At 36.2% G+C, this 16,136-nt stretch overlaps 1 protein-coding gene across 1 annotated transcript; it reads left to right on the forward strand.

Moving 5' to 3' along the window:
• The first annotated feature begins 842 nt into the window (after positions 1-842).
• On the forward strand, positions 843-6,493 carry LOC111799152 (3-oxoacyl-[acyl-carrier-protein] synthase II, chloroplastic). The gene is made up of 13 exons (XM_023682570.2): positions 843-1,487; positions 1,731-1,936; positions 2,004-2,207; positions 3,275-3,385; positions 3,475-3,570; positions 3,781-3,826; positions 3,924-4,003; positions 4,400-4,468; positions 4,785-4,869; positions 5,526-5,680; positions 5,767-5,847; positions 5,990-6,049; positions 6,153-6,493. Exons 1-13 carry the CDS (start codon positions 1,181-1,183, stop codon positions 6,267-6,269), a joined length of 1,617 nt encoding a protein of 538 aa, XP_023538338.2. The 5' UTR covers positions 843-1,180; the 3' UTR covers positions 6,270-6,493.
• The last annotated feature ends 9,643 nt before the right edge of the window (positions 6,494-16,136 follow it).

Below are 16,136 nucleotides of genomic sequence, written 5' to 3' on the forward strand. Positions count from 1 at the left end.
ACTCTACATATGAAGGAATGTGCGGCTGACCCACTGTCTTCTTTGGCCTTTTCCTTTCGGACTTCCCATCACGTTTTCTAGGGAAAAGTTTCCACACCCGCCCGATGTCTGGCTCACCCACTTGGTGTCCCATCACGTTTGCTAGAGAGGCTTCTGGGCTAGTGTAACGGCCCAAGCCCACTCTTACTGGATAGCTAGTGTAACGGCCCAACTCCACTCTTACTGAATATAGTCCTCTTTGGACTTTCCCTTTCGGACTTCTCTTCACGTTTGCTAGGCGTTTAGTAGGGAAAGGTTTCCACACACGCTCAGTGTCCCATCATGTTTGGGAGGGAAAGGTTTCCACACCCGCCTAGTGTCCCATCACGTTTGCTAAATAAAAGTTTCCACACTCGTCCGGTGTCTGTCTAATATCATTTGTAATGGCCCAAATCCACGGCAAGCAGATATTGTCCTCTTTGGGCTTTCCCCTTACAAGCTTCCAAGGTGTTTAAAACGTGTAGGTTAGAAGGTTTCCATACCCTTACTGGATGGGTATGAGTATGAAAATTTAAATAATTTTTTAATATATAATTAATTAATGAATTGAAATTTAAAACGTATATTTGATTAAATATACATTTATTATGGAACACTACCTTAAAAAAAAAAAAAGAATTTAATAAGAGTTAAAAAAAAAATGCGGTAAAAAAAGCGTTTGTCCCGTAAATAATAGAGTTTCATTTGAAGAAGTAATAAATATTTAAATATTAGGAGAAATAATAAGGCGAAGTTAAATGTATTAGTTTCTGTATAATTTTGTTAAAGAATATAATATAATAGCGGCAGTATAAATTAGTTTAAAAAATGTGGAGTCAAGAAAAGGGAAAAGAGAGAACACTTCCACTTTTCTGTGGAGCTACTCAGGTTGCCGAAACTGTCGTCTCAAGCGTCGACTTCCTCTTCCGCAGAGATCGAATGCGTCATCGTTTCCGCCATTCTCACCCCCTCTTCTTACTCCTCCCCACATCCTCCTTTCGATCTTCCATCACTCGCTGTTTCGACGGTTCTTCTAATCCATTCCACCTTCTCTGAATCTGCACGCTCCAGATCACCTTCCTTTTCAAGCTCTTTCTCCTGTGAACCCCTTTTCTACTTGCTCTTCTTATCCGCATATACCAGGTTTTGGATTCAACCCTCCATGGCTGCATCCTCTCTTGTTTCTCCACTCTGCTCTGGACTTTTGTCCGCTTGCATGTCTGTCAACTGCGGAAGAAATCATTCCTTTGATTCCTCCATGTTTTCTTCTTCTAAGATTATCGAAACATGTGCTGGAAGACGGAAGTTTAAATCAAAATGCAGCAGTAGAAGCTCTCAAAGTCACGGGACAGAAATTTTGTCGTCCTGTGGATCCAAGATGATGCAGGGACTTCCGAGCTCCTGCATTCTGTTCAAGCCACAAAGTAGAAATTGGAATTGCCTGCCAAAACGCAGGGCTGCTCATTCGGGTATAAACGCTTCTCTTCGTATAAAAGTTGTTTTCTCTATTGAAGTTCTTGCAGTTCAATTCATTGTTATTTTGTTTTAATCCATATTATCAAATTCATTAGATGTAATTTCGTTACATTCATACGATACGGTTCTAATCTGAGGAATGCCTATGCTGATGCTGCTTGATTGTATAGAATTAGTGAAGTTTCTTGCTTTTAAGATGCAAAAACGTCATGGATAATGACTTTTCAAAACTTTAGGCGAGGCCATGTCCATAGCTGTACAACCTGCTGAAGAAATAACAGTAAAAAAGAAACATGGTACCAGGCAAAGGCGAATAGTTGTCACTGGAATGGGTGTGGTGACTCCACTGGGTCACGATGCAGATCTCTTCTATAGTAGTTTGCTCGAGGGTATCAGTGGCATAACAGAGATCGAGTCATTTGATTGTGACCAATTTCCCACGGTAGATATATCTTTCTTTTCCCACATGCCGTTTCCTTTGTGTTCACCTTTATATTTTATTTTCTCAGAGAATTGCTGGAGAGATAAAGAGCTTCTCAACTGATGGATGGGTTGCTCCAAAACTTTCTAAGAAGATGGATAAGTTCATGCTTTACTTGCTTACTGCCGGCAAGAAAGCCCTTGCGGATGGAGGAATTACAGAAGATGTAATGGATGAGTTAAATAAAGCTAAATGTGGAGTGTTGATCGGTTCAGCAATGGGTGGCATGAAGGTAACCTTGACTGAATGAGTACTTGAGTATGAATGTACTATGTAGCCCGTAATGTAGATTGATGTAGTATGACAATCCATCCCAAAGTATAGAAGTATCCACTTCAGATTATGAAACAAATCCTTGCAATTGTTTTCTGTGGATTAATATTAGTTAAGGTCTTGTTTGATAACCATTTGGTTTTTGGTTTTTGGTTTTAGAATCTTAAGCCTATAAATATTACTTCCACCTATGGGTTTCCTTGCTTTATTATCTACTTTTTACTTCTATTTTTAAAAAACCAAGCTATGGGTTTCCTTGCTTTGTTATCAACTTTTTACTTCTATTTTCAAAAAACCAAGCTAAGTTAAGAAAACTTGTTTTTGTTTTTAGAATTTGGCTAAGAATTCAAGTGTTTCTTTAACACAAAGAGCAAACCCGTTGTAGAGAAACTGGGAGAAAACAAACTTAATTTTCTAAAATTAAGAACCAAAAACTAAATGATTATGAAACGGGGCCTAAATGTTTTAGAGTTCAATATCTAAAGTTAATTTGATATGTTCTTCATTGTTTAATACTCCTGTTTAATATATATATGTCACATATCAAAAGACAAATCATTTATTACTTCCAGGACCAAGATGATTTTCTCATTTTGATTTCCTCCTAGTAATGTTGGGAAAACTGAAGCTAAGTTGGATTTTGGATGATTTCTGCATAATGTTGAGATGCAAGGATGACCAAAAATGAAATATTTTAAGTTGACATTAGAGAGCAATAAAAGGAAATTAGTTCAAGTAGCATTTGGAGTATATCACTTTTCTGGCCTCATTGGCATTGTGATGAAGTAAATTAGTGCTCTCTCTATCTCTCTCCCACCTCGTTCTAAAAAATTGCAAACCTTCTAGTTTTGTGTAGGCTAGTTCTCTGGTTGTTCAGTCATTCTTTTTGACTTCTTACTAGCATGAAATGTTGTTTTCTATGGAAGAACTGAAGAAATTAGTTTCCTAACTTGAGTAGAGGCACCACTCAGATGATTCATTCTAAGGAATTGATGCACTCGGTTTTCCATTTTAATTGGTGGACAGGTTTTTTATGATGCAATAGAGGCTTTACGGATTTCATACAGGAAGATGAATCCTTTCTGCGTACCCTTTGCAACAACGAATATGGGTTCTGCCATGCTTGCAGCGGACTTGGTTAGTATGATGTTTACGACAATCCTTGCTAATGCAATTTGATTCTTTTAATTCCTTTTACTTCATGTTATTTTCTGATTGAGCTTCAGGGGTGGATGGGTCCAAACTATTCCATTTCCACAGCCTGTGCTACAAGCAATTTTTGCATATTGAATGCAGCAGATCATATAAGTAGAGGCGATGCTGTAAGTGCTTATATTTGACTTCCTGAATAGGCCTGCCAGAAATTGTTTTCTTCTCAAATTTTTCTTCTCCTGAATTAATAGATAATTCAACTAACTCTAGCATGTACGTCTGAAGTGAATCATATACCATTCTTTTCACATCTGAGTTGTTCTAGATTTTTCTTATCTATATTACGACTTTATGCTTATATTTCTTTCAATTTTGTGCAGGATGTAATGCTTTGTGGTGGTTCAGATGCAGCAGTTATACCCATAGGTATTTCTTTCTTTTCCTGTTAAATTCATCTGAGATTTCTTTACACAACTTTGGGTTTTTTTTTTGCCCTCTACTCTTAACTGTTGTTGGGAAGTAGGCTTGGGAGGCTTTGTTGCTTGTAGAGCACTTTCACAGAGAAACAGTGACCCTACTAAAGCTTCACGCCCTTGGGACATTGTAAAGTTACCAACAATCTCTTTACCATTGATTTTTCTGTTTCTTATTGATGCTCTTGAAAATGTGAGGCAATTGTAAAGTTACTTGAACTTTGAAATATTTATTTTTTAATGTTGATATTTTTTTTTACGAACTTGAAATTAAGCTCATTAGTTAATTTTTTTATTCACCGAATATATCCGTTCTCCCTCCTTTGCATTAAAAGAGGGCTGGGATTAAACTTTTTGTGTAAAATTGTTGATGGGTTTGTTGTTTTGGTCATAAACAGTACATTTGAAAGTAATTTTTCTTCCAATATTATTTTTTTTTTTTTGATAAACCTTAATGCTGGTATTTGTCTTGTCAGCAGACTAGGTTTGCTGTTTATTTTGATGTGCGGTTGATGTTATGTTGCAGAGTAGAGATGGATTTGTGATGGGCGAAGGTGCTGGAGTATTGCTTTTAGAAGAGCTAGAGCATGCGAAGGTAGGCTCAATCTATCTAATATCATACCCTTAATTTTTGGTATCGATCTTTGTTTCTTCTGTAGTTCATTCTAAAATGACATCCATCAACTAGTACCTTGATCCATGATTCTGAGTATCCATCTATGTTTCCCGTGAACATGGTCTCACCTTTATCTTTAATGCTGAATGCTTTCACTTGTAACGTTTACAATTTTCAATTTCTTCAAAACTTTATTTTTTGCTTTAAAACAAAAAGTACTTTTACTTTTATTTCTCTGGAACCCACTACTGTTCTTTTCATTAATGAATTCAGTCATCTGACCTTAAATTCGCAGAAAAGAGGCGCAGAAATATATGCAGAATTTCTTGGTGGAAGTTTAACTTGCGATGCTTACCACATGACAGAACCACGTCCTGATGGTAATCCCCGTTAACTTAAAGATCCGTGGAGCAGGTCTGATAAACTTCAGACAATTTATTGTTTTGTTGATTTTAGTACTTTCTCTTCTCACATATGGTTTGCTAAAAAATTTTAAATGTATATTATAGAGGAGTCTGGTGGCATATCTTTGGATTTGCTAAATTATTTGTAATAAATATAAAATTTACTTCATTTATGGTCTAATCGATCCATCATACAATTAAGTGGAAATTGGATCGATATTTTTAAACTTATGCCTGGACATGTAAGTATGGTAAGAGAATGGTAAATAACAGTTGCTCGTTGAAGCATTGCTTTTCCAAATAACTTGTGGGACAATCTATTTCCAAACTTTTGCACTTGCATTGGATTTACCATGTTGACTTCATCAAGTGCCTCAAATTACAGATGCAGCTTTTGGAAGTTTTCAGTGATTGGTTATATCTTATTATGGGTAACCAAAGTTATGCTCTATCCAGTGTTTCTCTTTTTTTTTTTTTTTTTTTTTTTTTTTTTTTTTTTTTTTTTTTTTTGAGTTCAACAATACTTGGGGTGGGAGGATTCGAACTTTTTGACCGGGTACATGTTAAGTTGCATTCTTGTTGTTGAAATCAGTGGAGCTAAAGTGTGTTCCCTGCATTTCTATAAAACTCAGGGGCTGGTGTCATTCTTTGCATAGAAAAGGCGTTGGCTCAGTCAGGAGTATCAAGGGAAGACGTTAATTATATAAATGCACATGCCACATCAACACCTGCTGGAGACCTCAAAGAGTATCAAGCTCTTCTTCATTGTTTTGGCAATAACCCTGAGGTGACTTGATAATTCTAAGTGTTTACATACGTTTCTAATCTTACAATGTAAACAAACATGCAAAGATAAGGTTAATGCTTTGGCAGCTTAAGGTGAACTCCACAAAATCTATGATCGGCCACCTACTTGGAGCTGCAGGTGCAGTGGAAGCTGTTGCAGTGATACAGGTAATAAAGGTGTCAAATTGTTCTCTGGTATAAGTAGTGTCATAATACAAACCTCAATGTTAATGTGCCTTTACGTTCTTCCTCCTCCCGTTCAAACGAGCTTTTTTATCGTTCATAAGTTGACGCTGTGTTCTGTCATCAGGCTATTCGAACAGGATGGGTACATCCAAATATCAATCTTGAAAACCCAGATGAAGGCGTGGTATGTTGCTCTAATAATCCATCCAACCCTGTTGGGTTAAGTCGTTATACAGGTTACGAATTTGAACATTTGAAAACAACGTTTAATATTGTTGCATACACAGGACATGAATGTGCTAGTGGGTCCGAAGAAAGAGAGATTCGACATCAAGGCAGCGTTGTCTAATTCATTCGGATTTGGGGGACATAATTCATCGATCATATTTGCTCCATACAAGTAAGAAAACGGTTAGAAATCAGGTTGGGAAGCATAAGCAGTAGAATGCAATGCAAGTTTTGGTAAGTTTTATCAATAATGGGTTGGAATAAGCATAGATGGCATTTTCTCTATTATATCATTTGTTCCCCTGGATGTTGATTACATTCTGCTACTTCCAACTCCAATTCTTGTTTGTTTGAGATGTTTTTATTTCAATAAAATTGAGACCTCATATGTCTGTTGACATTTTGATGGGGAAATATAATTATCAAAGTTTTTACGATACATATCTTTTGAGATTGTTTTTAAGTCATGGATCACTACTAAATGACATATTAATTTAGTGAACAAGATTAGCTACGATTAGTTTAACAAATAATTTATTAGAATGCACAAATAAATGTTTACAAAATGCAAATACTCGTGCGTTTTGGAGTCCAAAACATGATTAAGATAAACTTCTACTCCACAGCCCATCAGTTTGGAGTTTGGGGTTTGGGGTTCTAAGATCATGGGTTATAGTGATAGGGTTTCAAGTTTCGGTTTAGGGTTTTGAGTTTGGGGTTCGGGGTTCTAAGATCATGGGTTATAGTGATAGAGTTTCAAGTTTCGGAGTGAGGGTTTGAGGGTTCAGAGGTAATGATCTAGGGTTTGGGGTTAAGGTTTTATGGTTCACGGGTTTAGGGTCAAGGGCCTAGGGCCTAAGGCGAGGGGCTAGGGCTTAGGGTTTAGGTTTTTAGGTTTCGCATTTTGGGGTTTCAAAGTTTAGGGTTTTAGGGTTTTTTGGATTTTCGAGTTAGGGTTTCAGGTTTATAATTTAGGGTACGGGTTCAAAGTTTGAGATTTAGGGGTTAGGGTTTTATGGTTTTGGTTTAGGGTTTAGGGTTCAGATTATGAGGACTTATTCACATTATTACATGTTTTTTTAAACTTATTTTACTCTTAGTACAATCTTAGTAAATTTAGTAAGAGAGTAGAACGATAAAACAACTTTTTTGAATAACCCAACGACCATCATTCCAAAAAGGAAAAAAGTTCTAATGTTAACACCTATGGAATTTGACTCCAAAATGGTCCGAAAGAGAAAGTGTGTAAGTTTCGTATTTTAACCCAACATGTGTCAAATTCATCAAACTTGAGCGTTCCATACAGTTTCGTTGAAAAAGATCGAAAGAAACTTAGGTTATTCACATAATGATTTAGTGCCTCCACGAGGGTCTTCTCGACAGGGTTGAGGTTGTGAGGTCTTATAGACACGAGTAAATGTTTTTTTTTTGTTCTCGAGAAAACCACTTTTCAGATCGAGTTAACGACCTTGTCTTGAAAAAACTTCCAATGTTAACACCTATGGAATTTGACCCCAAAATAGCCCGAAAGCGAAAGTGCTTAAGTTTCGTATTTTAACCCAACATATGTGTCAAATTCATCAAACTTGAGCGTTCCATACATTTTCGTTGAAAAAGATCGAAAAAAAGCTTAGGTTTTTCATGTAATGATTTAAGTGCCTCCATGAGGGTCTTCTCGACAGGGTTGAGGTTGTGAGGACTTATAGACACGAGTAAATGTTCTTTTTCTTTCATATTTTAAGCTTAAAACAATCTTTAGTTGATATGATATATTACTAAAACGAGAAAACAACTTTTCAGATAGTTAAACGATCCTGTCTCAGAGGGGAAAAAAGTTCCAATGTTAACACCTATGTAATTTGACTTCAAAATGGCCTGGAAGCAAAAGTGCATAAGTTTCGTAGTTTAACCCAATAAATGTGTCAAATACACCAAACTTGAGCGTTCCTTACAGTTTCGTTGAAAAAGATCAAGAGAAACTTAGGTTTTTCACCTAATGATTTAAGTGCCTCCCTGAGGGTCTCCTCGACAGGGTTGAGGTTGTGAGGTCTTATAGACACAAGTAAATGTTTTTTTGCTTACATATATTACGCTTAGGACAATCTTTAGTGGATATGATGTGATACTAAAAGGAGAAAACAGCTTTTCAGATCGAGTTAAAGACAGTCTCAAAGGGGGAAAAAGTTCCAATATTAATACCTATGGAATTTGACTCCAAAATGGCCCGGAAGCTAAAGTGCAAGTTTCATATATTAACCCAACATATGTGTCAAATTCGTCGAACTTAAGCGTTCCTCACAGTTTCGTTGAAAAAGATCTAAAGACACTTAAGTTTTCCACATAATGATTTAAGTGCCTCCATGAGTGTCTTATTGGCAGGGTTTAGGTTGTCAGGTCTTATAGACACGAGTAAATATTTTTTTTTCTTCCATATATTAAACTTAGGACAATCTTTTGGGGGTATGGTATGATACTAAAATGAGAAAACAACTTTTCAGATCGAGGTAACGACCCTATCTCAAAGGAGAAAAAAGTTCCATTGTTAACACCTATGAAATTTGATCCAAAATGACCTGAAAGCGAAAGTGCTTAAGTTTCGTATTTTATCCTCACATATGTGTCAAGTTCATCAAACTTGAGCATTCCATATAGTTTCGTTAAAAAAGATCGAAAGAAACTTGGATTTTTCGAGTAATGATTTAAGTGCTTCCATGAGGGTTTCATCGAAGGGTTGAGGTTGTGAGGTCTTATAGACACGAGTAAATATTTTTTTTCTTCCATATTTTAAGCTTAGGACAATCTTTAGTGGATATGGTATGCTACTAAAATGAGAAAACAACTTTTCAGATCGAGTTAACGACACTGTCTCAAAGGGAAAAAAGTTCCAATGTTAACAACTATGAAATTTAACTCCAAAATGGCTCGGAAGCGAAAGTGCACAAGTTTCGTATTTTAACCCAACATATGTGTAACATTCATTGAACTTGAGCCTTTCTTATAGATTCGTTGAAACAGATCGAAAGAAACAAAGCTATTTAACATAATGATTTGGGTGCCTCCATTAGGGTCTTTTCGACAGGGTTGAGGTTGTGAGGTCTTATCGACACGAGTAAATGTTTTTTTCTTCCATATTTTAAGCTTAGGAAAATCTTTAGTCGATATTCTATGATACTAAAACGAGAAAATAACTTTTCAGATCCAGTTAACGACCCTATCTCAAATGGCCAAAAAGTTCCTATGTTAACACCTTTGGAATTTGACTGCAAAATGGCCCGAAAGCGAAAGTGAATAAGTTTCGTTTTTTAACCAATCATATGTGTAAGATTCATGAAACTTGAGCGCAAGATTCATGAAACTTGAGCGCTCCTTATAGATTATTTGAAAAAGATCGAAAGAAACAAAGGTATTACACATAATGATTTGGGTGCCTCCATGAGGGTCTTTTCAACAGGGTTGAGGTTGTGAGGTCTTATCGACACGAGTAAATATTTTTGTTTCTTCCATATTTTAAGCTTAGGACAATATTTAGTGGATATGGTATGATACTAAAACGAGAAAACAACTATTCAGATCCAGTTAACGACCCTGTCTAAAATGGGCAAAAAGTTCCTATGTGAACACTTACGGAATTTAACTACAAAATGGCCCGGAAGCAAAAGTGAATAAGTTTCGTATTTTAATCAATCATATGTGTCAGGTTCATCAAACTTGAACGTTCCTTAAAGATTCATTGAAAAAGATTGAAAGAAACAAAGGTATTTCACATAATGATTTGAGTGCCTCCATGAGGGTCTTTTTGACACGGTTGAGGTTGTGAGGTCTTATCGACACGAGTAAATATTTTTTTCTTCCATATTTTAAGCTTAGGATAATCTTTAGTGGATATGGTATGATACTAAAACGAGAAAACAAATTTTCAGAACGAGTTAACGACCTTGTCTCAAAGGGGAAAAAAGTTCCTATGTTAACACCTATGGAATTTGACTGCAAAACGGCCTGAAAGCGAAAGTGAAAAAAATTCGTATTGTAACAAATTATATGTGTACGATTCATCAAACTTGAGCGTTCCTTACAGATTCGTCGAAAACGATCGAAAGAAACAAAGGTTTTTCAGATAGTGATATGGGTTCCTCCATGAGGGTCTTTTCGTAAGAGTTGAAGTTGTGAAGTCTTATCGACACGAGTAAATGTTTTTTTTCTTCCATATTTTAAGCTTAGGACAATCTTTAGTGAATATGGTATGATACTAAAACGAGAAAACAACTTTTCAGATCGAGTTAACGACCCTGTCTCAAAGGGGAAAAAAGTTCCTATGTGAACACCAATGGAATTTGACTGCAAAATGGCCCGGATGCGAAAGTGAAAAAAATTCGTATTTTAACCATTTTTATTTTTAAGAGTCGTAAACTTGAGCGTTTCCTTACAGATTCGTCCAAAAACATCGAAAGAAACAAAGGTTTTTCAGATAGTGATTCGGGTGCCCCACGAGGGTCTTTTCGTAAGGGTTGAGGTTGTGAAGTATTTTCGACACGAGTAAATGTTTTTTTCTTCCATATTTTAAGCTTAGGACAATCTTTAGTGGATATGGTATGATTCTAAAACGAGAAAACAACTTTTCAGATCGAGTTGACGACCCTGTCTAAAAGGGGAAAAAGTTCCTATGTTAACACCTATGGAATTTGACTGCAAAATGGCCTGGAAGCGAAAGTGAAAAGAATTCGTATTTTAACCATTTATATGTTTAAGATTCTTAAACATGAGCGTTTCTTATAGATTCGTCGAAAAACATAGAAAGAAACAAAGGTTTTTTCAGATAGTGATTCGGGTGACTCTAGGAGGGCCTTTTTATAAGGGTTGAGGTTGTGAAGTCTTGTCGACACATGTAAATGTTTTTTTTCTTCCATATTTTAAGCTTAGGACAATCTTTAGTGGATATGGTATGATACTAAAACGAGAAAACAACTTTTCAGATCGAGTTAACGATCCTATCTCAAAGGGGAAAAAAGTTCCTATGTTAACACCTATGGAATTTGAGTGCAAAATGGCCTGGAAGCGAAAGTGAAAAAAATTCTTATTTTAACCATTTATATGTGTAAGATTCTTAAACTTGAGCGTTTCCTTACAGATTCGTCGAAAAACATCGAAAGAAAAAAAGGTTTTTCAGGTTGTGATTCGGGTGCCTCAACGAGGGTCTTTTCATAAGGGTTGAGGTTGTGAAGTCTTGTCGACACTTGTAAATGTTTTTTTTCTTCCATATTTTAAGCTTAGGACAATATTTAGTGGATATGGTATGAAACTAAAACGAGAAAACAACTTTTCAGATCGAGTTAACGACGCTGTCTCAAAGTGGAAAAAATTCCTATGTTAACACCTATGGAATTTGAGTGCAAAATGGCCCGGAAGCGAAAGTGAAAAAAATTTGTATTTTAACCATTTATATGTGTAAGAGTCGTAAACTTGAATGTTTCCTTACAGATTCGTCGAAAAACATCGAAAGAAACAAAAGTTTTTCAGATAGTGATTCGGGTACCTCCACGAGGGTCTTTTCGTAAGGGTTGAGGTTGTGAAGTCTTGTCGACACGAGTAAATGTTTTTTTTCTTCCATATTTTAAGCTTGGGACAATCTTTAGTGGATATGGTATAATACTAAAACGAGAAAAAAACTTTTCAGATCGAGTTAACGACCCTGTCTCCAAGGGGAAAAAAGTTCCTATGTTAACACCTATGGAATTCGAGTGCAAAATGGCCAGGAAGCGAAAGTGAAAAGAATTCGTATTTTAACCAATTATATGTGTAAGATTCTTAAACTTGAGCGTTCCTTACAGATTCGTCGAAAAACATCGAAAGAAACAAAGGTTTTTTCAGACAGCGATTCGGGTGCCTCCTCGAAGGTCTTTTCATAAGGGTTGAGGTTGTGAAATCTTGTCGACACGAGTAAATTTTTTTTTTCTTCCATATTTTAAGCTTAGGACAATCTTTAGTGGATATGGTATGATACTAAAACGAGAAAACAACTTTTCAGATCGAGTTAACGACCCTGTCTCAAAGGGGAAAAAAGTTCCTATGTTAACACCTATGGAATTTGACTGCAAAACGGCTCGAAAGCGAAAGTGAAAAAAATTCGTATTGTAACAAATTATATGTGTAAGATTCATCAAACTTGAGCGTTCCTTACAGATTCGTCGAAAACGATCGAAGGAAACAAAGGTTTTTCAGATAGTGATTCGGGTGCCTCCTCGAGGGTCTTTTCAAAAGGGTTGAGGTTTTGAAGTCTTGTCGACACGAGTAAATGTTTTTTTTCTTCCATATTTTAAGCTTAGGACAATCTTTAGTGGATATGGTATGATTCTAAAACGAGAAAACAACTTTTCAGATCGAGTTAACGACCCTGTCTCAAAGGGGAAAAAAGTTCCTCTGTTAACACCTATGGAATTTGAGTGCAAATTGGCCCGGAAGCGAAAGTAAAAAAAATTAGTATTTTAACCATTTATATTTTTAAGAGTCGTAAACTTGAGCGTTTCCTTACAGATTCGTCGAAAAACATCGAAAGAAACAAAGGTTTTCCACATAGTCATTCGGGTGCCTCCACGAGGGTCTTTTCGTAAGGGTCGAGGTTGTGAAGTCTTTTCGACACGAGTAAATGTTTTTTTCTTCCATATTTTAAGCTTAGGAAAATCTTTAGTGGATATGGTATGATTCTAAAACGAGAAAACAACTTTTCAGATCGAGTTAACGACCCTGTCTCAAAGGGGAAAAAAGTTCCTGTGTTAACACCTATGGAATTTGAGTGCAAATTGGCCCGGAAGCGAAAGTAAAAAAAATTAGTATTTTAACCATTTATATTTTTAAGAGTCGTAAACTTGAGCGTTTCCTTACAGATTCGTCGAAAAACATCGAAAGAAACAAAGGTTTTTCAGATAGTGATTCGGGTGCCTCCACGAGGGTCTTTTCGTAAGGGTTGAGGTTGTGAAGTCTTTTCGATACGAGTAAATATTTTTTTTTCTTCCATATTTTACGCTTAGGACAATCTTTAGTGGATATGGTATGATTCTAAAACGAGAAAACAACTTTTCAGATCGAGTTAACGACCCTGTCTCAAAGGGGAAAAAAGTTCCTGTGTTAACACCTATGGAATTTGAGTGCAAATTGGCCCGGAAGCGAAAGTAAAAAAAATTAGTATTTTAACCATTTATATTTTTAAGAGTCGTAAACTTGAGCGTTTCCTTACAGATTCGTCGAAAAACATCGAAAGAAACAAAGGTTTTTCAGATAGTGATTCGGGTGCCTCCACGAGGGTCTTTTCGTAAGGGTTGAGGTTGTGAAGTCTTTTCGATACGAGTAAATATTTTTTTTTCTTCCATATTTTACGCTTAGGACAATCTTTAGTGGATATGGTATGATTCTAAAACGAGAAAACAACTTTTCAGATCGAGTTAACGACCCTGTCTCAAAGGGGAAAAAAGTTCCTCTGTTAACACCTATGGAATTTGAGTGCAAATTGGCCCGGAAGCGAAAGTAAAAAAAATTAGTATTTTAACCATTTATATTTTTAAGAGTCGTAAACTTGAGCGTTTCCTTACAGATTCGTCGAAAAACATCGAAAGAAACAAAGGTTTTCCACATAGTCATTCGGGTGCCTCCACGAGGGTCTTTTCGTAAGGGTCGAGGTTGTGAAGTCTTTTCGACACGAGTAAATGTTTTTTTCTTCCATATTTTAAGCTTAGGAAAATCTTTAGTGGATATGGTATGATTCTAAAACGAGAAAACAACTCTTCAGATCGAGTTAACGACCCTGTCTCAAAGGGGAAAAATGTTCCTTTGTTAACACCTATAGAATTTGGGTGCAAAATGGCCCGGAAGCGAAAGTGAAAAAAATTCGTATTTTAACCATTTATATTTTTAAGAGTCGTAAACTTGAGCGTTTCCTTACAGATTCGTTGAAAAACATCGAAAGAAACAAAGGTTTTTCAGATAGTGATTCGGGTGCCTCCACGAGGGTCTTTTCGTAAGGGTTGAGGTTGTGAAGTCTTTTCGATACGAGTAAATATTTTTTTTTCTTCCATATTTTACGCTTAGGACAATCTTTAGTGGATATGGTATGATTCTAAAACGAGAAAACAACTTTTTAGATCGAGTTAACGACCCTGTCTCAAAGGGGAAAAAAGTTCCTATGTTAACACCTATGGAATTTGAGTGCAACATGGCCCGGAAGCGTAAGTGAAAAAAATTCGTATTTTAACCATTTATATGTGTAAGAGTCATAAACTTGAGCGTTTCCTTACAGATTCGTCGAAAAACATCGAAAGAAACAAAGGTTTTTCATATAGTGATTCGGGTGCCTCCACGAGGGTCTTTTCGTAAGGGTTGAGGTTGTGAAGTCTTTTCGACACGAGTAAATGTTTTTTTTTCTTCCATATTTTAAGCTTAGGACAATCTTTAGTGGATATCGTATGATTCTAAAACGAGAAAACAACTTTTCAGATCGAGTTAACGACCCTGTCTCAAAGGGGAAAAAAGTTCCAATGTTAACACTTATGGAATTTGAGTGCAAAATGGCCCGGAAGCGAAAGTGAAAAAAATTTGTATTTTAACCATTTATATGTGTAAGAGTCGTAAACTTGAATGTTTCCTTACAGATTCGTCGAAAAACATCGAAAGAAACAAAGGTTTTTCAGATAGTGATTCGGGTACCTCCACGAGGGTCTTTTCTTAAGGGTTGAGGTTGTGAAGTCTTTTCGACACGAGTAAATGTTTTTTTTCTTCCATATTTTAAGCTTAGGACAATCTTTAGTGGATATGGTATGATTCTAAAACGAGAAAACAACTTTTCAGATCGAGTTAACGACCCTGTCTCAAAGGGGAAAAAAGTTCCTATGTTAACACCTATGGAATTTGAGTGCAAAATGGCTCGGAAGCGAAAGTGAAAAAAATTCGTATTTTAACCATTTATATGTGTAAGAGTCATAAACTTGAGCGTTTCCTTACAGATTCGTCGAAAAACATGGAAAGAAACAAAGGTTTTTCAGATAGTGATTCGGGTGCCTCCACAAGGGTCTTTTCGTAAGGGTCGAGGTTGTGAAGTCTTTTCGACACGATCAAATGTTTTTTTTCTTCCATATTTTAAACTTAGGACAATCTTTAGTGGATATGGTATGATTCTAAAACGAGAAAACAACTTTTCAGATCGAGTTAACGACCCTGTCTCAAAGGGGAAAAATGTTCCTTTGTTAACACCTATGGAATTTGGGTGCAAAATGGCCCGGAAGCGAAAGTGAAAAAAATTCGTATTTTAACCATTTATATTTTTAAGAGTCGTAAACTTGAGCGTTTCCTTACAGATTCGTCGAAAAACATCGAAAGAAACAAAGGTTTTTCAGATAGTGATTCGGGTGCCTCCACGAGGGTCTTTTCGTAAGGGTTGAGGTTGTGAAGTCTTTTCGACACGAGTAAATGTTTTTTTTCTTCCATATTTTAAGCTTAGGACAATCTTTAGTGGATATGGTATGATTCTAAAACGAGAAAACAACTTTTCAGATCGAGTTAACGACCCTGTCTCAAAGGAGAAAAAAGTTCCTATGTTAACACCTATGGAATTTGAGTGCAAAATGGCCCGGAAGCGAAAGTGAAAAAAATTCGTATTTTAACCATTTATATGTGTAAGAGTCATAAACTTGAGCGTTTCCTTACAGATTCGTCGAAAAACATCGAAAGAAACAAAGGTTATTCAGATAGTGATTCGGGTGCCTCCACAATGGTCTTTTCGTAAGGGTCGAGGTTGTGAAGTCTTTTCGACACGAGTAAATATTTTTTTTCTTCCATATTTTAAACTTAGGACAATCTTTAGTGGATATGGTATGATTCTAAAACGAGAAAACAACTCTTCAGATCGAGTTAACGACCCTGTCTCAAAGGGGAAAAATGTTCCTTTGTTAACACCTTTGGAATTTGGGTGGAAAATGGCCCGGAAGCGAAAGTGAAAAAAATTCGTATTTTAACCATTTATATTTTTAAGAGTCGTAAACTTGAGCGTTTCCTTACAGATT

The sequence above is a fragment of the Cucurbita pepo genome, chromosome 7, assembly GCF_057944985.1.
Source record: "Cucurbita pepo subsp. pepo isolate OVF chromosome 7, ASM5794498v1, whole genome shotgun sequence".
NCBI lineage: Eukaryota > Viridiplantae > Streptophyta > Magnoliopsida > Cucurbitales > Cucurbitaceae > Cucurbita > Cucurbita pepo.

Coding starts and splice junctions, on each gene's coding strand:
- LOC111799152 (XM_023682570.2), top strand. CDS start 1,181: ATGGCTGCATCCTCTCTTGTTTCTCCACTCTGCTCTGGACTTTTGTCC. Junction 4,004..4,399: donor CTTCACGCCCTTGGGACATT/GTAAAGTTACCA, acceptor GTTATGTTGCAG/AGTAGAGATGGATTTGTGAT. Junction 6,050..6,152: donor AAAACCCAGATGAAGGCGTG/GTATGTTGCTCT, acceptor TTGCATACACAG/GACATGAATGTGCTAGTGGG.